The following is a 20,251-nucleotide window of genomic DNA, read 5'->3' as shown; positions in this document are numbered from 1 at the left end:
CATATTTTTAATAAAGGTAGTTTAACTTCATCATTATCTCCTTCTATTCACAGTCAATTATTTCAATTCAAAGGCAAACAAAAATTCAGCAACAATCTTTTGGTGACCAGTCAGCGGTCTTAGGTTCACGTGTTGCTTTTCTTTTTTGATAGGTGATGCTGCTTCTGGTGCATGCATGGACATCGAGATAATCCCGGTTTAACTGACGCTTAATGTAAAATAGTGAGATAATCTTAGTTTATCTGAGAAAATCCTAGTTTATCTGAGATAATCTAGGATTATCTATAAAAGTGGTTCAGGCGTGCCATATATATGGCTATATATATTATTAACTCAATTTATATTTCATTTTGAGTTGTTTTTCTTGTGTATTGTCTATATTGCAATTGTTTAATATAAAAAAAAAATCACTGTACTGATTATGTCCATAATGGGTCCTCTATTGGAAATCAAAATTTATCTATCTATCTATCTATAGAGAACACATGATTAATCACCGAAAAAAATATCATTAAGATTACGGTAAGACGTGTTGTTAAATTTATCAGTTAAATGGAATTAAGACGGGTCTTTCACTGGCTAGTAGGCTAGTGACACACCACTCGACCATCGAAAATTAATTAGTTCAGGAAGACTAAACATGCTAAACGCGTTCGGCTTTACTTGATAATTTGAAAAAAATATGTAGTTTTTAAAACAAAAATAAAATGTGTTATTCTTAAAATCTTGTTAATTATACATTTTTTGTTTATAAAAGATTAAATGAGATTGATTTCCACATATCGATAAATACTTATTAAAAATCGAAGCGACACAACCCGCTACTTCATGTGCCGACATACCGGATATCTCAGAGCCACACCAACCAAATTCGACCCAATAAATGGGGAGACAACTAACTAAATAAACAAAAAAACATGGCAAATTTGGATGACGATGAAATAGACAAACTTAAACTGCCCGCAGCTGTGAAACTTGCCAAGCAAAGAAATATAAAAATTACTGGTTTAAAAGATCTAGAAGAAATAAAATGCGAACTGAAGAAATACTTGCTGAAAGATCGGAGAAACCGAGAAAGTGTAAATTATTTTTTTCTTGGTCTACTTTCGGTTTGTCCTTCACCAAAAAAAAACAAAAATAAAACTATTGTGCAAATTTTTATTCATGATATCATGATATTACAACGGGGGCTAGATGTACTAGATAATGTAGGCGTCCTCGACTGACACTTATTTTTTTTTCAAAAACCTGTGAGAAGGGGCGTCATATATAATAGGCAAATTATTATACATAAAAGTTCAATAAAAAAAAATCTAGATTTCAACTGTTATATTACAAAAAATCTATGTTGTGTTTTTTGACAACAAAACTTCAGATGAATAAGAAGAATAAGTACATGTATGTATTAAATGAATTTGTTGGATATCTGTCTTGAGTGCTGTCGGTGCACTGCCAAGAAACCTGATGTATGACTTTGTACAATTTTGTTTGGTAAGGCTACTTTTGTCAACATTTAAGAGCAGATATTATTTAGAATTGAATTCAGAATATGTGATAATTTAGAAAAAATAATAGGATAATCCAATATTGTTCTTGTCTTATTCTCTAATATTAGAGAAACAAGTTGTACACTGTTTGCTTTACTGACAGAGAAAAGAAAAAAAAATTAACGAATACATGAAGGGACTTGACACTTCTAATAATATTCAACAATATTTAGATTTTTTTCAGTGTACCATTTCCATTTTCAATTTTTTTTACTACATACACATGACTAATTTGCTTGTAAAACTTAATTTACACTGCATAAAATTATCCTGTACATAAATTGTCTCAAAGATGAACAATTAAATAGATTATGGATTATTCAGATGTACTCTTTAAAAAGAAAAGATGAGAAAAAAAATCTATTTATGAAAAAATGTAATGTATACCTGTAAAATCAGTGCTATATGATCAGTAATTACAAAAAAATAGCTGATATTATCAGTGATTCACTTGAGACAGTATACAAAATTGCATACAATGTACATGTAACTTAAACTTGTTAATTACACGGTCTTTCCTCAGCTAAATGCAATTTTAAGTTTATTTCATATTCTATTGCCGTTTTAACAGTATACATGGTATATGGTATATTTGGACTCGGGAATGTATTTTTTTTGCGTTAAAATAGGACTCACCCCCTCCCCATTTTAATAAAAATCATCAACTTAAATTTTCTGACAATGAATTTGTAAATAAAAAAATACACAAGGCCACATAAAAGTCTTCTTTCCAACAATATAATTTTTTTTAATGACAGCTACATGTAGTTAGGAGACAAGAAGATCTTAAACCAGTGCATAGTCTAAAATTAAAATATTTTAAAAATTTGCCAGAGATAATGAAAAATTCTCCAACTTTGGACACCAGAAAAACAATTTTATAATAAGATTATTTATGGAAATGGAAATAGCAAGTATCATGTGCCACCCTACAATCATTCACCTCAAGGTCACACAATTTTAATCAAAATCAATAAGCAATCTTAAGAGGGTTACAAAAATAGTAGACCTGTGTTTGGAATGGTCCCCAGAACAGATATTTACATCTAAATTTGTGGAGACAAAAGATATTTAAAAATAACTTTAGTTTCCTGTCCCTTTATTATTTAGTATGGCCAGATGTGACTCAGTCCATATCATGTATAAATATCTGTCTTATCCCTGGCTTAGTATATTTCTGGGATTCTGATTGGCTAATGGCCGTCGTTAAAAAAACCCATAGCCCCAGGTGTTGCTAACCCATATACGGGGGAGTTGCTACCCATTACCTCGGGGAACTTCACATGCCTTTTCCTTAGTTCCGTGGTTGTTCTCAGTGAAAAATGAAATTCTGTAAATTATCCATGATGTATGTAATTAAATATGTAATTCACTGACGATATTATCCTATCATGCCGATCGTTGGCATTCATTTTAGTAAATGCATCACTTGGCTTCCACATCTTCAATGAACAGAACTACTGACCTAGTTGTGCAAATGACCCAGGTTGACGTAATGCCGTCTATGACAAAATACTTGCGACATTGAGGGCCAATTTGATTTATTCTAGTTTCTCTGTCTCTGGATTACAAACGTCTTATATTTGACTAACTGTAGGTTCTACCAAAGGAAGTAGTACCCTACACCTCATTAAATATATGTCAAATTTCCAAATTTTGATCAAACTGTTTTGAATAATAAAAAAAACGTTGCTTTCACATTACACTTTGCGCCTGAATTTCCCTAGAAATTGCCTGATTCAGACTAAGACCAGACATAAATTCATTATCTACATTCATATCCGTAGATATGGGTATTATAACACCCTTCAGTACCTTGTACACTCTTTAGTTTCACCTCAGGATGTACTTGGGTACTTCAGGGTGTTAAAATACCCATATCTAAGGATATGAGCGTAGATAACTTATAATGAAGCACATTACCATTTATTATTTCAGACAAGTGTATTATCAGATAGGCAAGCATTTTTTACCCCTGACCATCTTTTGAGAATATTTTAAACTGCATAATTGTTACTTTGTCTTATGAAAGAAAAATTTAAATTGAAAAGGACATGGTCTGCATAGGTGTAAAAAAATTGATTGATTTTCAAAATATTAAAACCTAAGATATTATTCTTTCGTCACATGCAGATTGCTCTATATAGAAATAAGAAGATGTGCTATGATTGCCAATGAGACAACTCTCCACCAGATACCAAATGATATAGACAATAGACAATAGACAAAATTTATTAGCACAAACACATTTACATTAAATGGTTATGGCTTCAGTATAGTAGTTAACAACTGTAGGTCACTGTACGGCCTTCAACAATGATCTAACCCCATACCGCATTTTCAGTTATAAAAGGCCAAGAAATGACAAATGTAAAACAATTCAAAGGTGAAAACTAACAGCCTGATTTATGTACAAAACAATGAACGAAAAAAAAATATGAAATACAGCAACAAACGACAACCACTGATTTGAATAACTTTTAACATAGATATATAGGCATTACATTTGTAAATATCTCTATATTGACTTCAGAGACAAATATAATGCCTACTCATGTTTAAATGAATATAAAGCATAACATGAAAGACATCCTTTGATGCTAGTAGTAAAATTCAGAACTTTTTTCTTTTGAAGCATATCTATAAGACACAGTCGAAAGGCAGCCATTTTGATTTAATGAAACAAAAATGTTCTGAAATAACCAAGTGTTTTATGATTTAATAAAGTGTACAAATCATAATAGACTTACATTTTAAAAGATTTTATTGTATTTCAAGGCAAGCAACTCTCAGAAATGTAAATTTTGATATTCAGCATCGTTCAAAATATAACTGATGTTGCAAATTTAATTGTGACATCAGCATGTATAACCCATGTTTAGAACATGGAACCTCCTCATGGGGTTTTTGATTATGTGATTACTTGGCCGTTTTTATAGTGATTATTTGATTACCAGACCAAATATTTCATGATTATTTGATAATTTGATAATCTAGGACTGTATTTTTGATTATTTGATTATCTTGTTTAAAAAAATAGTTAATGATTATGTGATTATGTTAGCAAAATATTTGTGATTATGTGATTACTTGGACACCCCTATGAGGGGCCTTAACATGGCTTTGTTAAAAAAGCAAAAGAAAAGCCTCATTTTAGAATATGATATTTACAGGTGATAAAAGAATTAATGGTAGCAGCAGAAGAAGATTCTAAAGTGAGACATGAACTCATGGAAATATATGAGAAAACTATTAAAAGTTTAGACTTTTATTCTCATGAGGATCCACTAATCAGAAGTGTTAGTAAAGGATATAAAAACATTAATGTTTTAAAAATGCTGAAGAAACAGAAGGGAAAACTGGATGGTAAAATATCAAGATGTCCAGTGTTAGTTTTAGGTAAAATTAATATTTTTGGATGCTTTTTCAACTATTATGAAGTACAAATTAAAATGTCAGATTTGACCTTTTTAATATTTTTGAGTTAAATTTCTTGGAATAATAGAAAGAGTTTGTTAGATGTTGATATTAGAGATAAAATCATACACAATGTACATGTACGTGTATGTTTATGGAGAATGTTTTATAAAAAACATTTCCCCATGCATTTATGATGACCAACTGATGCATACGTACATTATACCTTGAACAAATTCTTCTTCGTAAGAAATGTTAAGCAATCTATTTTAAGATTAATTGATGCATATATACTAAAACATATATCTACAGTTCTAGACTCAGACACATCATAATTCATTTAGGCATATGTATTTTGGACTCGTTTTAATTTCTTAATTCAGAAATTTTAGCTAAAAATTGAAACAGGATAGGTATCGCAAATTTAAAACTCACATTTTAAATTTTGACATCATAATTGTATGGATCATTTCCTGAAATTGCAATAATAAACTGGAATTTTATTCTGTTCATCAATCACAATAATAAATGAGCACACAAATATCTGAATTTTACAGTAAATTTTCATTTTGAACATTTTGTAGGAGATACAGGAGCTGGGAAGAGTTCTTTTATTAATTTATTATTAGGCCAGGAAGTATTCCCATGCTCTTTATTAAGTAACACCAGTGTCATATGTGAGATATCTTACTCTGAGATACCTTATGCTACACTTTATCCACATGAGGATGAAGGGGATACAGTCAAACCAGAAAGTATCAGTTCTGAGAGTGAGAAGATGGAAGATTTTGACTTTACAAGACTTTCACAGCTAGTACAACAAAGAGATGAAGAAAAGAAGAGATCTTCATTTCAGAAAGCTGAGATAGGGTTTCCATTGCCTATTTTGAAGGTAATGGCGTGCTGTCAATTTGAAAATTTATGGGGGTTTTATTAAGCAAAAAATGATATATGTTTAATACTTTCTATTACAGCATGTGCATTATATACTGAAATTGTGTTAATCTTCAATTATTATCAGCTGTGAATGATGTGTAGTAGAAATTTACTATTTATATTACAAGTTAACAGTACTTTTACCTTGGTAACCAGACTTGAACATTTAGTTTGTCAAACCCTGCACTCTAATGTTTCCTATTCCTAAATTTCACCAAAATCTCTATTTTTGGCCTACTTGGGTTGTAAATGTAAATGCTTTATAAAAAAACCTCAACAAAAATCATTGTTTTTCACCATATGATCTCATATGTTTATGCATGAACTTGAACCACTTCACATCTTGAAAGAATGGACCTAATATTGAGGGTCAAATATGGCTTTTACTGCACCTATTAATAAATTTTGTTTTGAATATTTATTTAGTGATTTAGTCTTTTTACTTAAAAGTACAAGTTATATTAACTAGAATCTAAGTGTAAAATACTTTAACCTTTGCCTTTTTATTATGAGATTACATGCTTAAAATGACAACACTTGATGCTTTATTAAAAATATTTTCTGATTTGACATGTAAAATTTTTAAAACTCCAGAAAAGCAGAAAAGTTCTTTAAGTAAGGCAAGTTGACAGCTACAAGATTCAATCTATGGTTAAGATTTTCATGTGAATCCAATTTTCCTGAAGCTGTAGTAAATATGAAATCGTAAAATATGAAAATATAAAGATTGAATAAGCAGTTAAATTGGCAGCAGGGGAGATAACTGTATAATAAATAAGATTTATTTTCAGACTGGTTTGATCATTGTGGATAGTCCAGGTGTTGGAGATACCCCAGAAATGACGAAGTTGGTTCTAGATTATATAATGGAAGCCTCGGCTTTTGTTTTTATCATCAACACAATTGATGGAGTACAGATCACAAGAGTGAGTGTCTCAGTGAATTTATCATGGCTGTCATGTTTTTTTCTAACCCTTATTTTGTTTGAAATATGTTCAACTCTCTGTCACATCTGGATAGTCACCTCATTAGAAACTCAATCCATAACTACTGTCATGTATCCCAAATTTTATGGTCTTGAATTAATTATTTCATTAATTTAGTATGTCTGTGTTCTACTTGAAGTAGTATCACATGTTTATATAAACAATATTTTGACAGTTATTGTTTTAATAGTTGTCAAATTACTATATCAGTGTCCTAATGACCTAAATAACAACTGCTGTCCAGGTAAAGATAACACCACTAGACAAGACACAAAGGACTGTGAATAAAAGGAGATGTCAAGTATATGCCAATGAAATCACATTTAAACCAACCACAAAAATAACCAAAAGAGATGTGTATGGCATCCGGTTTGCTTCAAAATGACATACATAATTTTCATTAGAAGCTAAGTACCAATAAAATGTTCTTCCTATACCTATATTAAAATGACATCAGTTAGGTCACTGAAGACTCACAGAGACATTTATTGTCAACATGCATATGCAGAAAAATTGATACCGTTAATGTTATTATCTTAACAAGATAGGTATGAGTATTATATTTTTAAATTTTGTCTTGCATATTAATGTTAGAGCGTTAAATTTATAACTCAAAACTGCAAAAACATCCAAAGTAACCTGAATTTGAGATTTTAAAAAGTTATTTTGCTACAAGTTGTCTTATGTTTATGTGGGTAACATTTTATTCTTGGATAAGCTATAGCTGATGTCTAGTTTTGACAAAAGCTACGATAATGCATTTAATGACCATTTTAGGTCAGGAAAGTTTATTTCAACATGTTTATGATACCATAGTGACAATAAAACTGAACTTTTTGCACTAATGTCTCCAGATAATATCAACCTATTATGTTATCAGTAAAACCTTCAAGCTTAACAATTTTTTGCAAAAACAGGGTAAAAACATTGGCTTTTTTCAGATCTTGTTATATCTTCTCCTTTTAGAAGGTTGATCACAGTATATGTAATAATTTAGTGCAGAAAGTCTGTACCAATTCTGTTATTAACTATGCGCAGGGGCAAACTGTCTCAAACCTAACTACTGTGGATTCATTATTATTCGTGGGATACCAAATTTCATGGATTATGTGGGTACAGGTGAACCACGATTTTAAATGTTCAACAGAGTACAAATTTGGTTTATGTGCAGATTTTTGCAAAACCGAGAAATCAAATATCCACAAAAATACATTTTTTTCTCAAACCAAGAGAGTTGGTACCCATCAAAATAAATGATTCCTCAGTATTCTCCCTTTATAGAATATTGGCTGAAGGACAACAGATTGATCTAGTTAACATAACCAAATAACAGTAATAAATATTTTGTAGTATAAAAACATGGAAAGAAAATTATGATTGGAGAAAACTGAAAACTGTTTTTTGAATTTCAGTTGGAAATGTTACTTGCAGAGATAGCTGAAAGAGTCATGACAGAAAACAAGTATTACAAGCAGGACTGTACTTTGTTTGTATGTAATAAATGGGACCAGGTAGGTCAGGGTATACTTTCAAATTTATTAAAAATTATTTCAATCTTTCAAAAATCTTTCATACAACCTTATTTTATGACCAGCCATACCTGTCATACTCCCAGATGTGGCCATCGGTGCTAAGATTGAGAGTTAACTTAAAAGTCCATTTCAAGTTTATGACCCATACATTTTCTTTGTTTATATATTTGCCTTAGTTCAAAAATGATAAGAAGAACTGGTAAAGTATCATTAACATCTATAGGATGTGAAAAAATCATAACCTCAAGGTCTTGGGCAATGTTGAAGTTGCAGTCTTGAAGCCTCCAATTTTTAGTTTCAAGAACTAGGAGTATTGCTTACAGAGTAAGGAGTTTCTGAACATAACTTTCATTCAATATACTTGTTTAATTGATAAAATGTTGTCCTCTTTTACCATACACTTTTTTTCCATATTTAAGTTTTCTAAAAAATACATTTGTGTTCTTTTTACTTGTCTATATGAGAGAAAAGTTTATGATAACAAATAGCTCTGATAGTTTAATTATTATACCCCCTCTTTAAAAAAGTGGGGGTATACTGTTTTACCTCTGTCTGTCCATCAATCCGTCCGTCCATCCATCAGTCCATCCATCCGTCAGTCCATCCATCCGTCTGTCAGTCCGTCCGTCCCATGAATATTTTTTCGTTGCATCTTTCTCAGGAACTACATTACAAGGATTTCTGAAATTTGGTTTCAGGGTTTATATATGTCAGCTATAACTTGTGATGCATTTTCAGATTCATCACTCAACAACTTCCTGTTTACCGAACACTTGTATCATTTTACACATGATAGCCAAGTTGAAAATTTTCGATACATTTTTCTCAGGAAATACAATACAAGGATTTCTGAAATTTGGTTTCAGGGTTTATATAAGTCAGCTATACCGTGTGATGCGTTTTCAGATTCATCACTCAACAACTTCCTGTTTACCATCAAGTATTTGGGCGAGGGTATCATCAGTGAGCAGTAGCTCGCAGTTTCACTTGTTTCCTCTGTAAAGGTGACTGAAAAATAATATAGTATTAAAATCTGATAAGATTGGATTTAACTGTGTACATTGAATGGAACTTAGTTTAGGAAGGAAATTATGCCTGCCGTTTTTTCTATATTCATTAGGTTCCTATTGATGAAAGAAAATCAGTTCACGAAGATGCATTAAAGAAATTAAAGAAAGTTTGGATTGGATTTCAGTCGTCACATTTATACACATTATCAACAAAGGAAGCTCTCTGGATCCAGAAGGATGGACTAATTGTTGGAAGATTTGAAAAAATATTGCAGGGCATCATCAATCTCCTACCTCCAAGTAGGGATCAGCTATTAACAACATCAACAGGGTAAGCACTGGGTCATTTATAGAAAAATATAATATGTGAATTTCATTGATAATGTAAGCACTGGGTTATTCGAACATATTATACATTAACAACATCAACAGGGTAAGCACAGTCATTAGTCAAAGATAATGAATTATTGACATCGCACTGGATCATTGGTAAAATAAAAATCCATATATTTCATTTATCACTCTTTTTTCATTAGTTGGCTATTTTGTGTAAATCATTTTAACAAGCAAAATTTTCTGAAAAGTCATTAAATGCTGTAACAGTTGTATCATACTAATTGTCTCAGTTGACATCAATCATTGATATGAACTGAACATTATGCTTATAGTATAATTGATATTTGATATATGAAAAAAGAATGATGGTGGTGGTATGTACATAGACAAAAATCCTTATAAAACACTTGGAAATACTCAGTAAGCATATTAAAAGAAAAGGACTTTTATTACTATTCCTAGTGTTACTCTTTGATATTTATTGATAACTGCTACATTGATGAAACATATGCTGGAGTTATCAATGAATAGCATGTAAACCGATGAAGTCTTCTGACAAATTCTAATGTTGTTGCCCATCAGTACACAGTTATTGACTCCATTCAAGGAAAACATCTGTTTTGTTGAACCTGAACACCAAACTGTTACCTGAAGTTAGAGGCTTAGGGTAACAATTTAGACTAAGGACAAGACAAAGTAATTATTGTCTGAGAAAACAACCTGTAACTGTTAGTTATGAATTCCTCAACATTTATGTCTTTTTCAGCAAGTTGTTTGATTTCCTGAACAACTGCATGACTTGCATTGAGAACAATATTCAGAAAAGTACAATCAGTGTAGAGGAAGCTCAGAGACAACAAACTGAAGTTAACAGTAGGATGAAGTCATTGAAGGCAGAGGTGAATGAATTCTTTGAGCACCAAAAATCAGGTTTGAAATCAAGTCTAAGTAAAATAGCAGATTCTTTATCAAAATATTTAAGAACTGAAGATGTCAAGAAGGATTTATGTAATTTGAAGGCTACTGATCCTGAATTTTATCAAAAGAGTTTCCAGGATGTGTCAGTTATTATAAGGTCAAGAGTGTATGATGGGATATCGAAACATATGAAAACTTGGGAAGAAGAACAAAAACAACTTGAAGATATAGGCAAGCAGCTTTTAAAAAAGTTTAATGAAAAATTTCCAGATTTTGAAGCTCAGTTATTTCGAGTTGAGAAATTATTCAGGAACACTTGGCGAGGTGATACAGGTGAGGCTGAATCACCATTGGAGGAGAAAATTCCACTTGTACCAGACATTATAACAGATCGATACACCAACCTCAATCTGGGATTGAAAGTTATTCTGAGTGTTGCATTAACTCCAGTGTTTCTGATTGGTGCTATTGTCAGACTTCCATATTGGGGTCTAAGACACCTTGGTAATGTGATTAAAAATGAAATGTTAACGAGGAGCTTCGAGAAAGGTAATGACAAAGACAAAGTAATTAAAGAATATACACAAAATGTCATCAATAAAATGACAGAGAAGATGGTGATTGATTCCTGTTTCGGATCACAGTTATCGGTCTTGTACCAATATATTGACCACCAGAAACAGAAAGTCATTGAACAGATTGATAGAAAACTTTCCATGTTGAATGAAAGTGCCTATGATCATTCAGAACCGTTCAGTGCTACATGGCATGCTTCAATGGCAACAGTTGAAGTTCTGCTCAAGAATGTAGAATATTTCAATATGATGTTCCTTCCACAAAATTTGCATTTTGAGTCATTGGACAGATTTGAAATGACAGATGTCCTCTCAAAAGGGGTCCTGACAAAAATAGTTTTAGCAAGAGATACAAAGAAGAATAATGAGCTGGTTGCAATAAGACAAACTCAAATGGCCATTAATATTGACATGATTAAACAGTACCAAAAGGAAGAGAGATACTACAGGTATATATTGTCACAATCGTTTTTGTCTCGCCTTGACGGAGTCAAAAAGCAAGACATAGGTATGCTGTTTCCGGCGTCGGCGGCAACGGCAGCGGCAGCGTCAACAATGTATTAGTTTGTGATTAGGTCTAGTTCATGGTGAACCACTAGTGGTAGGTCAATGATATTTGGTATGCAGTTGTATAAGCATTGGCATATCTCATTTCCATGGAGATTATTTGGCTCCGCCCCCTTAGTCATGGTCTATAGACTTTGAAAATTTTGCTAAGTTAACATGTATTAGTTTGTGATTAGGTCAGTTCAAGGGGGAACCATTAGTGGTAGGCCAATGTTAATTGGTGTTCAGTTGTATAAGCGTTAGCACATCTCATTTCCATGGAGAATATTTGGCCCCGCCCCCTCAGTAATGGTCTATTTACTTTGAAACTTTGCTTAGTTTACATGTATTAGTTTGTGATTAGATCAGTTGAAAATGAACTGCTTATGTTAAGTCAATGATATTTGGTATGCAAATTTATTGGCATTTGCAAGTATCGTTTCCATGGAGATTATATAGCCCCACCCCTGATCATGGTTCATTGACTTTGAAACTTTTACATAGTTTACAAGTTAATGTTTGTGTTTAGGTTTGTTTAAAGGGAACGACTTACAATAAGTCAATGGTATTTGGTATGCAGTTGTACTAGCATTGGCACATCTCATTCCATGGAGATTGTTTAGCCATGTACCTACAGTCATGGTTCATCAACTTTGAATACTTGCATAACTTACATGTTAAAGTATTGCTATTTTAATTTCAACATTTGCATTATCAAAATTACAAAAAGGTGAGACATATCTTTGTGATAACAGTTTATTTTCTATATTCTGTATAAATATTTAATAGAATTTTTCTTTATTGAATTATTTTTTTTTACTTACTTACTTATAGTTGATTTCCAGTACAGGATCCCTAAGGTTCCTCGTCACCTTCTTTACTTAAATGCAGTCAAATCTGTTAAAAGAAAAGGAAGTAGTGTTTACATTGATTTTGTATTGGAAAGGCACATACTATCTTAGAGTTATTTTCCATTTCAAGTGAAGTCAAAATAAAAATAAGAAGATATGGTTTGATTGCCAATGAGACAACTTTCTACCAGAGACCAGACCAAATGACATAGAAGTTAACAACTATAGGTCACCATACAGCCTTCAATAATGAGCAAAGCCCATACTGCAAAGTAAGCTTGAAAAGGCCCTGAAAGGACAAATGTAAAACAATTCAAACAAGAAAACTAACAGCCTGAATTATGAACAAAACAATAAAATAAAAACATATATGATACACAGCAATAAACCACAAACACTGAATTACAGGCTCCTTACTTGGGACAGGCACATAAATAATTTAGCAGGGTTAAATATGTTTACTGGTGCCAAACCCTCCCCCTAACCTGTGGCTATGGTGTCATAGTAAAACATAAAAACAAACTATAAAAATTAATTGAAACTCATCAGATTGATACAAAACACTGAAAAAAAAAACCCAAAACATAACAAAAACACAAAAGACACTAAGAGTACTCTCAGAACTTTACCGAATGCTAGTTCAAAGCAAATAACTAATAAAAAATAATGACTATAAATATATATTAGTACACATCCAACATCCAATGGACACTAAAAAATGATTTATTTTGATCTCCCCGATTATAGTATACCATCACATTTAAGAAACATTATTTTTATTTGACAGGAAGACCAATAAGCATGATAAGCGTCAAATTATTATTGTGGAAACATTTGTAAAACATAACATGCATGTCTGGCAATGTTTCCAACGTCCAAGACAAAGTCTAAGACGGTTTATCAAAGAAAAACAGTATAAGGAGTATGATGATACTAAATTGAAGTTCTACTTCCATATCCTGAGTCAAGTAACAGAAGGACTGAAATATTTGCATCAGAGAGGTCTTGTGTATATTGATCTATGTCAGGATACAATTATGGTATGTACATTAAAATGCCAGATTTTGACTGGTTAATATGAGGGAGACAATATATTCTATCCTATGGCTCAGCGGGAGACAATTTTTTAAAGGTCACCCCCTCGTGCAGACCAATAGAAAAATCAATAATTTATAAGACAGTGAATTGAATTTGCATCAATAATATAAAAGACAATGTTCAAATTCTGTGTTTCAACCTCAGACCTTTTTCACAAACTGTCAACAAAAAATAAATGCATCTTGCTTCACTTTTGTTATTTTTCTAATAACTGTCAAGTTGTTATGTACATGACGTCAGAGTTAGTTACTTTCAATTTACAATTTGTAAAGACCGTAATGGCAGGACGTTCAGTATAATAAATTAAATAACACATATCTGATAAGGTGATAGAGCAGATTGTTACCCCTTGAAAAAACATTGTCAATCTTGGCAAAAAGAAACCAATTATAGTATTCATCAGGAAACAATTATGGTAGATATCAGGAGAGCAAAACTGAAAGAGTTATGGTATGTATCATAAGAGAAAACTAGACAAAGTGATGCCCCCACACTCCTCTGAAGTATCTGTATTATAACGAAGTCAATGTAGGACTTTCTTTGAGATATTATTGTGTCTGGGAGACACAAATGATGCCCCCGCAGATGCAAAGTGTTATTTTAAAATACACAAAGTTGAGCATGGGAGCACATAGATCTATGGTTCACTGTAGGAGGAGTTATCCGGAAACTCTATGCACCTCTTATGCGAGTATATACTCCAAAATGACAAAGTTCAACTATCTCCCAAAAGCAAATATTAATAAAAATCAAAACCCTGACCACATGCACACCTTCAATATATGTTCAGACAGCTAGCATAGTGAAAACTTCCTAGCATTCAAACTGTAGGAGGAGTTATGTAGATTAACTATCTACCCATAATGGGACGGCAGACGGACAGGGGTATAACAATATGCCCCCCAACTTTTAGTTGCTGGGGCATAAAAAGGACCCAATTACAGTACGTGTTGTATGATTATCTATGGTATGTGTTGTATGAACAAGAAGGAAACCATTATGATATGTGTTGTATGAACAAGAAGGAAACAATTGAAGTATGTGTTGTATGAGTAAGAAAGAAACAATTATGGTATGTGATGTATGAGCAAGAAGAAAACCATAACAGTATGTGTTGTATGAGCAAGTAGGGAAACCATTATGGTATGTATTGTATAAGCAAAAAGGAAACCATTACGGTATGTGTTGTATGAGCAAGAAGGAAAGCATTACTGTATGTGTTGTATGAGCAAAAAGGAAACTGTTATGGTGTGTGTTGTATGATCAAAAAGGAAACCATTATGGTGTGTGTTGTATGAGCAAGAAGGAAACCATAATGGTATGTGTAGTAAACAAGAAGGAAACCATTATGATATGTGGTGTATGAGCAAAAAGGAAACCATTACCATATGTGTTGTATGAGCAAGAAGGAAACAATTGAAGTATGTGTTGTATGAGTAAGAAAGAAACAATTATGGTATGTGATGTATGAGCAAGAAGGAAACCATAACAGTATGTCTTGTATGAGCAAGAAGGAAACCATTATGGTATGTATTGTATAAGCAAAAAGGAAACCATTACATTATGTGTTGTATGAGCAAGAAGGAAACCATTACTGTATGTGTTGTATGAGCAAAAAAGGAAACCATTATGGTGTGTGTTGTATGAGCAAAAAGGAAACCATTATGGTATGTGTTGTATGAGCAAGAAGGAAACCATAATGGTATGTGTAGTAAACAAGAAGGAAACCATTATGATATGTGGTGTATGAGCAAAAAGGAAACCATCACCATATGTGTTGTATGAACAAGAAGGAAACAATTGAAGTATGTGTTGTATGAGTAAGAAAGAAACAATTATGGTATGTGATGTATGAGCAAGAAGGAAACCATAACAGTATGTGTTGTATGAGCAAGAAGGAAACCGTTATGGTATGTATTGTATAAGCAAAAAGGAAACCATTACGGTATGTGTTGTATGAGCAAGAAGGAAAGCATTACTGTATGTGTTGTATGAGCAAAAAGGAAACTGTTATGGTGTGTGTTGTATGAGCAAAAAGGAAACCATTATGGTGTGTGTTGTATGAGCAAGAAGGAAACCATAATGGTATGTGTAGTAAACAAGAAGGAAACCATTATGATATGTGGTGTATGAGCAAGAAGGAAACCATTACTGTATGTTTTGTATGAGCAAAAAGGAAACCATTATGGTGTGTGTTGTATGAGCAAAAAGGAAACCATTATGGTGTGTGTTGTATGAGCAAAAAGAAAACCATTACCATATGTGTTGATGAGCAAAAAGGAAACCATTATGGTATGTGTAATATGAGCAAGAAGGAAACCATTATGACATGTGTTGTATGAGCAAAAAGGAAACCATTACCATATGTGTTGTATGAGCAAGAAGGAAACAATTGAAGTATGTGTTGTATGAGTAAGAAAGAAACAATTATGGTATGTGATGTATGAGCAAGAAGGAAACCATAACAGTATGTGTTGTATGAGCAAGAAGGAAACCATTATGGTATGTATTGTATAAGCAAAAAGGAAACCATTAAGGTATGTGTTGTATGAGCAAGAAGGAAACAATTGAGGTATGTGTTGTATGAGCAAGAAGGAAACCATAACAGTATGTTTTGTATGAGCAAGAAGGAAACCATTAGGGTATGTATTGTATGAGCAAAACGGAAACCATTAAGGTATGTGTTGTATAGCAAGAAGGAAAACATTATATGTGTTGTATGAGCAAGAAGGAAAACATTACGGTATGTGTTGTATGAGCAAGAAGGAAAACATTACGGAATGTGTTGTATGAGCAAGAAGGAAAACATTACAGTATGTGTTGTATGAGCAAGAAGGAAAACATTATATGTGTTGTATGAGCAAGAAGGAAAACATTACGGAATGTGTCGTATGAGCAAGAAGGAAAACATTACGGTATGTGTTGTATGAGCAAGAAGGAAAACATTACGGAATGTGTTGTATGAGCAAGAAGGAAAACATTACAGTATGTGTTGTATGAGCAAGAAGGAAAACATTATATGTGTTGTATGAGCAAGAAGGAAAACATTACGGAATGTGTCGTATGAGCAAGAAGGAAAACATTACGGAATGTGTTTAATGAGCAAGAAGGAAAACATTACAGTATGTGTTGTATGAGGAAGAAATAAACAATTATGGTATGTGTTGCTATTCTTTCCATTTTATATTTTCATGTTTTCACCAAGCCTGACATAGATTTTCCCTAAAAATCTTATACTTTGGGACTGTGACCGATCCTTAGCAATTTCCAGTAACTTTTTCAATGGATTTAGGTCAATTTGATCAACCGTTGAAATACAAGGACATAAAATGCTATTTCTAAATATTTTTTGGCAAGGTTATAAATGATTTAAGGTTGAGATAGGAGGCAGAAAAGACTGACATACATTTTGTTTGGAGTTTTTTGTGACTCATTTATTACTATATATTATTTTAAGTGATAATAGTTCCCATGTGACTGAATATTTTTTTATTTTCAGATTGACAAAGACGGTAAAGTTGTACTGGTGAACATATCATGTCCCACATTGTTAGACAAATCCTGGTTCAGTCCTGACATAACCTGTGTTGCAGACTATGTTCATTTCTCAGCTGATATAATGACACACACAGACCTGACCATTTATGAGAATAAACATGATATATACAGTCTTGGTATTTTGATGTGGGAATTATGGAGTCAAGAGAATGCATTCAGTAGACAGATCAAGCAACATAGCATTACAAATCTTAGGCATTTCTCAGAATATCTGAGAGGTGTTGATATACAGAGTTGTCTCCCCTCAGTGCCCATAGATGAGAATATCACATCATTGGTTAAGACTTGGCATGATGTTATGTCACATAGTCTTGAACTAAAAGATGAAGTAACTGCTGCCAAGTGGCTAGATAGCTTTAGTTATGATCTTGAATGTTCAGATTTTTCTCAACTTTATACAGGAATAGACAATTTAGACATTTCTCCCCAGATTTATAGCAGAATTACTCAAGCAGCTATGTGATTTTTAGTTTTCAACCGTTTTGACTTTAAAATACAGCCTAATTTTTGTTATGCAGATTTCCAGATAAGCTACATTTTAACTCTTTATTTACTATGCAATGAAAAAGAAATGCAATCATTTAATTTTAAGAGGACAAAGGTATGCATGCATATGGTTAACATGTGTAAATTTAACTTATGCAAAATTGTTTACAGCATTTTAGATTTAAATTTTTCTTATACACATGATTATTGCATGATCAATTTTAACATGAAAATACCTTATAAGATGCAATTTAAAATTTTGATAATTGAAAATTGACTCAAAGCTTGGCAAATTATTAACAAATTACATTTGTGCTTAGGGTACACATTTAGATCTACCTGAAACTTTCTAAACACTGCAATGCCAAGAATTATAAATAGGTCTTGGTATTCCTACCATTAGTCAGAAAATATTGACAGATTATCTCCCTTTTTTTAACAAAGGATTATTACATTGTTCTCCCTAGGGCCTTATGGCACTATGGTAACATGGTGCTATCTGAAAAGAGTTTTTTATTAATTTGGTGCTATTATTTAAAGGAAACTTATTTAAATCCCATGGTGTTATTTGAAAATATTTGGGAGAACACCTGGGTATTCATGGCTAGATATATTTAGCAAGTCCATCTACATGTAGATAGTGAATTAGTCTATCAGAATATAAAACATTCCCACACAAACTTCCTTTGACATAATGTAGGTATATCAGTGTTAATCAAAACCAAACAAAAGCAGTAGATTTAGTTGTCTTTCAGGATCACCAAAAAAAACTTTACTTTTCCAAAAAAGAATTTTCCATCTATTTGATATCTTTTAAATGTTTATTTTATATACTTGAATATTTCAACAAGACTTTAACACTGCATTGACGCATGGACTCCTGTTCAGATTCCTTTACAGAAAAGTATATTATGTTAAAATGTGTCCTACTAGTGCTTTCAATTTATCTAATTTTTAATATTCTGCAGTATATTTCTAGAACCATATGAGATTGATCAATATATGTGCTGATTACAAACTAGTGCTTTTAATTTTTTAGGTTTGCAAATATAAATTTTTTAATTCTGCTATTTTTGCTTTGCTAGACCAAACTGCAAAACAGTGGTGATATAACTATTTTGCGCATCATTTAGAAAGTTGGAAGTATTACACTGAACGAAAACACATTATGGAGTTGAAAAAAGACTCCAAACTGTCGGTGACTGTATATTGCAATTGTTTGAAAAACAATATAATCTGGTTAAAAATATTATAATTGCATTATAAAAAAGGGTTATTGCACAAATATTAGTGAATTTTATTTCTCAAAAAATGTTATCTACATGAGCAAGTTACATACAAGATAATATTTAATTCAGGACCATATTCTCCAGTATTAGTGCAATGAAACCTATTAAAAATTAAAGAATAAAATCATCAAATATTCTGAAGTTAAAAGGTTATATATTGTTGATTTCAATTGAAAACATATTTTTTCTCCACATATAATTTTTATGATAAATTGTTCAGTATCAATATCATATTTAATCTGTTAAATATTAAATGCAATATTTGTATGCCTTTCCTTCTACAAGTTTTAGTATAAATTTTAGATCATTAATATATACAGTATACGTTAATATAGATATCATATTTTTTACAATCAATTTGTAATTGTTAATTGATTTAGTTAAATTTCCTTTGATGACTATTTTTTTTTATGGTGTATCTTTATACATAATGAGTGTTTGCTGGAATACTGCCATGATGCCATGATTTTTAATATTATATACAGTATGCATGCTTAAATTAATTCAGTAAAAATTTGAAAATTCAAATCTTCTTCAAGTTAGATATTAAATGTAGTGGAAAATAGTCAGTAAATAATTAAGAAATTGAATTGGTGTATTTATTGTCCCCGTGCAACGCATTGCAGGGGAAATAGAAATAATGTCTGTCAGGCCTTGTAAGCACTCTGCCTGTCACCTGTACAATTCTTGTCAGATTTTTATCAAACTTATATCAAATGTTTAGATCAGCAATGTCTCTGATAAGTTTGGAAAATTGCATTGTAAGAGATCTCACATGTACAATTCTTGTCATATTTTTATCCAACTTATATCAGAGGTTTATTTCAGCAATTTCTCTAACAAATTTGAAAATCAGTGACGATCAACTATTTTTAAAAGAGTTCTGCCTCTTGGAAATATTAATTATGTCCAAATTGCTTCGTAAGCGCTCTTACGTGTACAATTCTTGCCTGATTTTATTATACTTTTATCATCAGTGACTAAAATGTTTTTTAGTTATTGCCCGTATAGATAAAATATGTACCAAGCAGGGAACATTGGTACTCTGTTCCTTTATTTAAACATAAATTGTGAATTTTATTCTCAAAATAGTGTAAACATGACTATCCTAAAAATGAGCATGACTGAAACCTGACTCAGTTAAATTGGTCAAATTAAAATAATAA

General features: G+C 31.9%; 1 protein-coding gene across 1 annotated transcript; it reads left to right on the top strand.

Moving 5' to 3' along the window:
- Window positions 1-895: 895 nt before the first annotated feature.
- On the top strand, window positions 896-19,483 carry LOC127698716 (uncharacterized). Its single transcript, XM_052202342.1, has 9 exons — window positions 896-1,079; window positions 4,721-4,946; window positions 5,549-5,856; window positions 6,692-6,826; window positions 8,299-8,397; window positions 9,539-9,759; window positions 10,531-11,706; window positions 13,442-13,694; window positions 17,252-19,483. The coding sequence occupies exons 1-9, from the start codon at window positions 918-920 to the stop codon at window positions 17,771-17,773; spliced, it is 3,102 nt and encodes a 1,033-aa protein (XP_052058302.1). The 5' UTR covers window positions 896-917; the 3' UTR covers window positions 17,774-19,483.
- Window positions 19,484-20,251: the final 768 nt, after the last annotated feature.

Source organism: Mytilus californianus, unplaced genomic scaffold (assembly GCF_021869535.1).
Source record: "Mytilus californianus isolate M0D057914Y unplaced genomic scaffold, xbMytCali1.0.p SCAF_1, whole genome shotgun sequence".
Lineage (NCBI taxonomy): Eukaryota > Metazoa > Mollusca > Bivalvia > Mytilida > Mytilidae > Mytilus > Mytilus californianus.
The sequence above is the reverse complement of the archived record's forward strand: the minus strand, read 5'-3'. Positions and strand labels throughout refer to the sequence as shown.

What these genes read in the sequence shown, in the direction of transcription:
- LOC127698716 (XM_052202342.1), top strand. Translation starts at nt 918, where the DNA reads ATGGCAAATTTGGATGACGATGAAATAGACAAACTTAAACTGCCCGCA. An exon ending in ATGGAGTACAGATCACAAGA is followed by an intron (nt 6,827 to 8,298) that starts GTGAGTGTCTCA and finishes TTTGAATTTCAG; the next exon opens with TTGGAAATGTTACTTGCAGA. An exon ending in TATGTAATAAATGGGACCAG is followed by an intron (nt 8,398 to 9,538) that starts GTAGGTCAGGGT and finishes TATATTCATTAG; the next exon opens with GTTCCTATTGATGAAAGAAA.